Below are 7625 nucleotides of genomic sequence, written 5' to 3' on the forward strand. Positions count from 1 at the left end.
CCTCTGTCTCTCTCTCCCTCTCACACTGTCTATCTTTTTCCCACTACGCATACACACACTCTCTCTTTCTTTCTCTCTCTCTTCTACCACGCGCGCACGCATGCAATCTCTCTCCCTTTCTCACTCACGCACACTCTCTCACTCTCCCCATCCCCACCTGCTTGATTCTACTGCAACCCATTCTCCCTCTCTATGTTTTTATTCCTCTCCTCCTCCTCTCCCTCTTCCGCACAACATACACTCTCGTTCTCCATCTCCATCTTTACCTTTCACTCTCTCTCTCCTTATCTATCACACTTCCTCCCCACCATCGCCATCACCACTGTTACTGTCATGAACCCCCTCCCACCTCCATCCTCATCACCTTCTCTGTCATTAATCTCCACATGTACCATGATGGGAGATCGAAGTTTTTCTGCTGCGCTGGGTATAACGTCAATATGAAGGCAAGTACTGGTCTCCACCACCACCACCACCACCATTATTATTATTGTTATTATCTTTCGTCATTGTTGTTAACGTATCTGTGTCCGTTTTAGGCGTAGGCCGCGCTGGAGCATCGCCTTTTTGTATGTTTGTGTGTGGGCCACCTTTTTTGTGAAACGGGCCACATTAAGAAGACATGGGGCTTCATATCGGGCGCACCACACTCCTAACCCCCAAAATGGATATAAAAATGAAAATAAAATTTCCCTTCGGTGTATCATTCAGTAAGTCCCGCGGGCCGCACATTTCCCCACGGCTGGTTTTGTATTATTTATTCTCCGGTGCGCGGGGTTAGTGTGTATGTTAGCTCTGTTTCGATGCCGAGTACTACTTTGTCCTTTGGCTAATTTTGTGTGACATTCTTATTAAGAATATAAACAGACGTTAGGGGTCTCTTATAATATTGGGAGAAGGTTTGAAGAAAAAGGAAACAGTTTTTTTAATAGTCGACGAGTATAGAAAGGTTTGTTTGAGGTGTTTACACCAAGCAGTTCAACTTCATCGGTGTTGTGATACCAGTAATTATCACCGTCATAACCCACTGGCTATCGTCCTTGTTCCGTGCTTTTGTAACAATTATCTTCGTTGTCAATTTCGTTTTGTTTAGCCCCGAAGTCGGCCCAGATTGAGTATCCCTTTTATGATGAAAGGGATTCCATTCCAGCCTTTACCATCTCGCCTCTCTTTCTCTCTCTCTCTGTATAATATACCTTGGTGCACATTATTCAACGTTTTTCATTTTAAAATATAAGTAGAGTGTGATTCCATGGATATTTGGCTGCTATATCTAGCAACCTCATTGACTCGAGCAGACAAATTGCTAGCGGTTGTTTTTTTAGCCCCAGGTTAGCTCTGAATAGGTTGACTTATGATGAAAGGGCTCCTCTTCTGATCATGACCATCCGGTCTCTATCTCATTTTTTTGGGGTCCATATTATCCAATGTATCCCTTTTTATTGCTTTTATCAAACGGTAGGGCGTGATTTTGAGATAGATTTGGCTGCTATTTCCAGCAAGTCTAACAACCTCATTGACTCCGGACTCGACATCATCGTTTGTTGTTTAATCCAAATTCCGTCTCATTGAGAGCGCTCTATCCATGACTATCCCATCTTTTTTTGTCTCTCTCTCTCTATATATATATATAGAAAACTAGTGTGGGGAAGAATTTTGGAACAGTCGTCACTAACCCATAGAGAAATTGAAGGGTTTTGCCCCCCCCCCCAAATCACCACTTCATTTAAAAATATTCCTGTCTTTTATACAAGGAAAATTATGATTCCGAAAGAATATTTTTGAACCCCAAATGTGTCCATTTAAAAAATATTTTTGTCGTCTTCTTTTATTTCTGCACCCTTTTCTTTCTCCCGATGAGGTAGGGCTAGCTTTTCGAAAACCCCGCCCGATGTGGAATTGCTTTTTCAAAAGGGTTAGGGTATGATTTGGTTGTTATTTCTAGCAGACTGAACGATCACGTAGAGGCTTTATCATTAGATGTAATCGACACAAATCTGTCAAGGAGTTGTAATTTTTGTTTAGAAGTAGTTGTTGTAATTAGTATTGCATTGTTTTAATTACCGTGTTGTTATTTTTGCCATCATTTGTTGCTGTTTAACCTCCAGTTTGACAAGCAAACCAATAATAATAATAATTAATTATTATTTTGTTAGGTAAATGTATATAATGCCTCACATTCTTCTGTGTGTTCCCTTTTAAAAACAGTAGGGTATAATTCGACTGTTATTTCTAGCCATTGTGACGACCGTCTAGAGGCTTCCACTTCCTCTTCGTTTGTTGTAAATATTATTCACCAAAACTCTTTCCTCGCCCTCTTTCCCTTCTGTTTATCTTGATAATTACATGTGATGATCAAATTTATTTCGTTTACATTTTGCTGTGTGTGTGTGTGTTTAGTGAATGAGAAGTAATTAACTAAATGTACTTTATCGACTTAATTATGGCCAATTAAATTACGCTGTCTTGAATTTTATTCAGCATAAAATGTCTCTGAAATATTTATACGAAAGAAAAATAGAAAGAAAAAAAATAGCTAAGAGCAGAGAGAAGGACCTCGGTATCATTGTTCCGTTGTAATAAATGGTTAATGAGGTTCTTTCACAAAGTTTGGTGCCTTCCCGTCGTTTCCTTGTTGCCTTAATAAGTTTCTAATTAAAATCAGGACAACTGATTTTTTTTAAGGTCCTCTTTCCGACATTAGTTACTTCAAATGCAATTAATTGAAAGATAGATTAAACATTTTTGTTTTGCCGATAATGTAGCAGAACCCGCAAGAACTGTGCTGTTAAGGACATGACCAGTGGTGAAAAAAATCCACCGCAGTTGCATCCCAGGACGACAATGTCCTCTGCTCTTATAAGGACATGATATCATGCCATCTTATTATCTAAATTTTGTTTTTATGCCATCAGTCCGAGATAAACCAACTGCTACTAGAACAGATAGCATATTTATTGATTGCGACAAATGGCCCATTTCATTATCCTGTTAATCTCCGAATGTCTCGGAAACCTGTCGGCGTTTAAGCAGCAGTGAAATCTATTTAATCTCAAATAATCCATCACAGACCATCTTCAACGACGGGGCACAAAATAACAGCACCTACTTTGTTCGTAATCCATCCCCACTTAGAATTAATTGCCAACATTTGTACTGGACAGGGGACATCGATCCACGCCACCGACGAAATGTTTGCCCTGCTCGATAAAATAATAATAATAAAAAAAAGGTCCGAATCCATTGATTACAACAATTTGATAACTAATTGCGAAGTTTAGATCGTATCAAAACACACTAGCCCACTTTCGTTACCTTGCTTTATTTGAAAATAAATAGGTATATTTATGTTAAAACTGCCTCCATCCGTCTTGTTCAAATCAATTGATAATATTTAATGAAATCGATAACGACGATGGAGACGTGTTTGTCTGTTCACCCGTTATATCGACAAACCCCTGTGTTTGTCTATATTTGATAAATAAGATATACAATCTTGTAACCACATGTAATTTTTGCAGTGAAATTGGGACCGTGGAGGGCTTTTCTTCTATTTCGGAGGAAGAACGAACCGGACACATTTTATTATTCTTTAACAGTTCACTCCTCACATCTCCCTCCCCAAAACTACCGGCAATTATAGAGCTTCTTATTCAAAGTGTAAACATTTATATGCCTCGGTACAATCTCATTTGCATAATGGTACACACGGTCTCTCCGTCTGTGACTTTCTGCTCGTCTTTCTCTCCCCGTTTATATCTCTGCTTATCTGTCCATCCATGTCTGCTTCTCTTTTTCTTTCTTTCTCTATACTATCTTTCCTTATTCCTCTGCTTGTTGTTAAGTCTATTTCTCTGACTCACTGACTGACTCTGCTGTAATACAACGATATATATATATATTATACATACATACATCTGCAACATCATCTAAGGGTTTTCATATTATGTATTGAAAGAAACGAGGAAGCACAGACTAGGTGTGACTTCTAAGTCTGTTCAAAGCCGCCTCAAGAAGACACGAACGTTGCATTACAAGCTAACAAGACACTTGACTCGACCAGTGCTCCTACAAAGCGGTTAGCTATACTTCAACACTACTAACGAGTAGATGGATTATTAAAAGAGCAGTTTCACTAGAGATGATGCGGCAGAAATTGTTGACCTTTTAGTCAAGCGCTGTTGACACGACCAGCTGCATCATTCGTGGACACCGTCATAATTTCTATGACACCTGTTGATTGTCGTTAAGTGCGTCAATGCAGTTTTCCATCTTCCCATAATAATTCAAAGTTAAATAAATTTATCGATAGCCATCCCCTACCTTTTTCTTTCTTACTTGTATCAGACGTTAGACTACGGCCATGCTGGGGCCTTGAAGAATTTTGGTCGAACGAACCGACTCCAGTACTTGCTTTTTATAATTTTTATTTTTTAAGTTTGGTACTTATTTTTATCGGGTCTGTTTTGCCGAACCGCTAAGTTACGGGGACGTAAACACACCGGCACCGGTTGTCAAAGCGGTGGTGGAGGTGGGGTCAAACAGACAAATGCACGCAAATACACATTTATACATATGTACACATATATACGATGGGCTTCTTTCAGTTTCCATCTACCAAATCCACTCACAAGGCTTTAGTTAGCCCGAGACTAGTAGAAGACACTTGCCCAAGGTGTCACGCAGTGGGACTGAACCCGGAACCATGTGGTTGGGAAGCAAACTTCTTATCACGCAGCCATTTTATTCTTCCCCTCCCCTCCAATTATACAAGGAGATTTTCCAACTGTTCCTCTCCAAGTTACCTATTTTTACAACTAAACTATTTTCACACAATGCCATATAGTGGTGGTGGTCATTACTTAGATTCGGGTCAACCCCTTATAGAACAGACCCCTTCTAATCAAGGCTCTGACCAACCAGTCCTTTTTTGGTGGGAGGGGGAGGGTTAATCTATCTAAGACCACATTATCTAATGTCCTTCCTCATTTAAGACATTAGGTATGATTTAATAAAAAATTAGCTGCTGTTTCTAGCCAATGTAACAGCCATCACATAGGATTGGCTTTGGCATGCTGATGGAACAAACCTATAATCAAATGCATTCCAACTATGGCCACCCCATATCTTTACAGATATTTAAAGCCACCATCATATGACTCCTTGTTTTTGTTTTTTAAAATGTAAGGTGTTATCTGAGTGAGATTTGACTGCTGTTTCTAGTAGATTAAGTGGCTATGTCGTGTTGCCCTTGTTCGAGGCTGTTACTGCTATGTCGCTAGACATTCTCTTGCTTTGTTTTATGTGACTGAATGACTTGTAGGTGTTCATAATATTTCTAGTTTAGTCTTTGAAGTACTTACGTATGCATGTCTATGTATGTATGTATGTATGTATGTATATATTTATGTGTGTGGGTGTGTATAGCTAGGTGAATTAAGAACTGGTGTATGTATGTATGTGTATATATATATATATATAATTTTGTTTAAAAGAGTTCCAACACTGTCTGTTTTTTATGTTTATTTATATTCCTGCAGAACCAATGTGTGGTATAGAATATGGAATATACAATATATAATATAATATACAATATATAATATAAAATAAAATAAAATAAAAATGGATGGCACCATGAAAGAAAGTATTGAATGTAGATGAAATATTGAGTGTTCAATATAAAGGATCAAATATATAAATATAAGTATATACATACACACACATAAATGCATAAATATGTTGAACAACCACTAATTCTGCCATGAGACAGTAGGAGAAACTGAAAGGAATGCTTGTGGATTTACAAAGACACACACAAACATAAATATACACGACTGTACATACACACACACACACACACACACACACACACACACGTGTTGATATAAAGGTGTATGTGTATTTGTGTGGGTATTTATATTTCGATATGAAGATATAGATGTATGCGTTTGTGTGTATATATATATATATATATATATATGTAAATATACATATATTTCTTTTAATGTATGTATATTAGATAAATATATATATCCAAAGGTGTGTGTGTGTGTGTGTGTATATATATATATATATATATATGGGAAAATGTACGAAAAAACAACAGACGAGGACAGGTGGTGTAAACAACAAAAGGATGTATTAGTTTGACGCTCGGGAATACGGAAAGTCTTTGACGTTTCGAGCTACGCTCTTCAACAGAAAGAATACGGAGACAAGGAGAAAAACACGGAGAAAAAAAATTGAATAGTGTTCAGTCAACGGTCAATCATATATATAGAAGTAAATAGACAGATAGGTATGCACAAATTTGATTAACAAATATAACAAGCGATAGGCTTTAGAGCATGGGTAGGTGGACAAGTATGCACACACACACACAGACAGACACACACACACACACACACACACACACACGGAGTGTGTGAGAGGGAAGCCAGGTGAAGATGGGAACAACTTAGAAGCATGGAAGAAGCAACTGGGGGAAGAAGCTTGCTTAGACAATTCTGTCTGTTCACAACGGTACACATGGCTTTTCAGAGCTTCTCTTCTCTTCTCTTTTCTTTTTATTTTACAACTCTCTTCTCTTCACAATTAGCACCACCACCACCACCACCACTACTACTACTACTTCCATTAAACATCAACATCCACCCCCACCCGCGTCGTTAACGAAAGTATCGTAGCTATCACCATTGTCAGCTTTCTCCTCCTTTTCTTCACAAATCAGTGAGAGAGAGAGAGAGCCTCTACATGGTTGTTCGATTCGCTAGAAATGGTAGCCAAATCGCTCTCGAGTCACACCTTAATGTTTTAGAAAAAGAAAAAAAAAAGAGCCATGATACAGTATCAAATATAATATGAAAGAATAAAAAAACCCAAAATGTGATGGTTGTGGCTTGTACACCATTGCTCGTAGGTATACTCAGCCAGGGTTAAGCAACAATATCACAACTAGTGTTAGTGCCAAAACAGTGAAAAAATATATATATACCAATTTCATTCGCTACTACTACTACCCAACAAGGAAGGCTCTGAGTGGTTATTTGTAATGTTAGAAATAGCAGCCAATATTCCTTCAAATTGTGCCTCAAAGGAAACAAAAGGACCAGCTCGGTAAAGCTGGTATGTTTGCATCTTTGGTGTGCTCAGTTAAGGCTGACCTGAGGCTAAATAACGACAGTAGCTTCTACTACTACTGCTGCTGATGCTGCTACTACTACTACTACTACTACCACCATCACCACCCAAGAAGGGAGCCTCTAAGTGGTTATTTACCAAGCTGAAAATAGCAGCTGAGTTAAAGCTGGCCTGCTCAGCCAAGGTTGGCCTGGGGCTAAACAACAATGACCACAGTTGCTGCTGCTGCTACTACTGCTATTACTACTGCTACTACCCATGAAGGAAGACTCTAAGTGGTCATTTGTCATGTTAGAAATAGCAGCCAGTATTCCTTCAAATTGTGCCTCAAAGGAAACAAAAGGACCAGCCAGGTAAAGCTGGTATGTTTGCATCTTTGGTGTGCTCAGTTAAGGCTGACCTGGGGCTATACTACTACTACTACTACTACTACTACTACTACTACCACCACCACTACCACCAGCACCCAACAAGGGAGCCTCTAA

General features: G+C 38.8%; 1 protein-coding gene across 1 annotated transcript in view; it reads left to right on the top strand.

The window, feature by feature from the left end:
• The first annotated feature begins 241 nt into the window (after nucleotides 1-241).
• The window catches only part of LOC106871364 (protein kinase C iota type), a 192963-nt gene continuing 185579 nt past the window's right edge, over nucleotides 242-7625 (top strand). Inside the window, exon 1 of the mRNA XM_014917773.2 lies at nucleotides 242-446. Within this exon, the coding sequence (XP_014773259.1) occupies nucleotides 387-446 (60 nt within the window). The 5' untranslated portion in view covers nucleotides 242-386. The remainder of the gene's footprint in view (nucleotides 447-7625) is intronic.

Source organism: Octopus bimaculoides, chromosome 26 (genome assembly GCF_001194135.2).
Source record: "Octopus bimaculoides isolate UCB-OBI-ISO-001 chromosome 26, ASM119413v2, whole genome shotgun sequence".
Classification (NCBI taxonomy): Eukaryota; Metazoa; Mollusca; class Cephalopoda; order Octopoda; family Octopodidae; genus Octopus; species Octopus bimaculoides.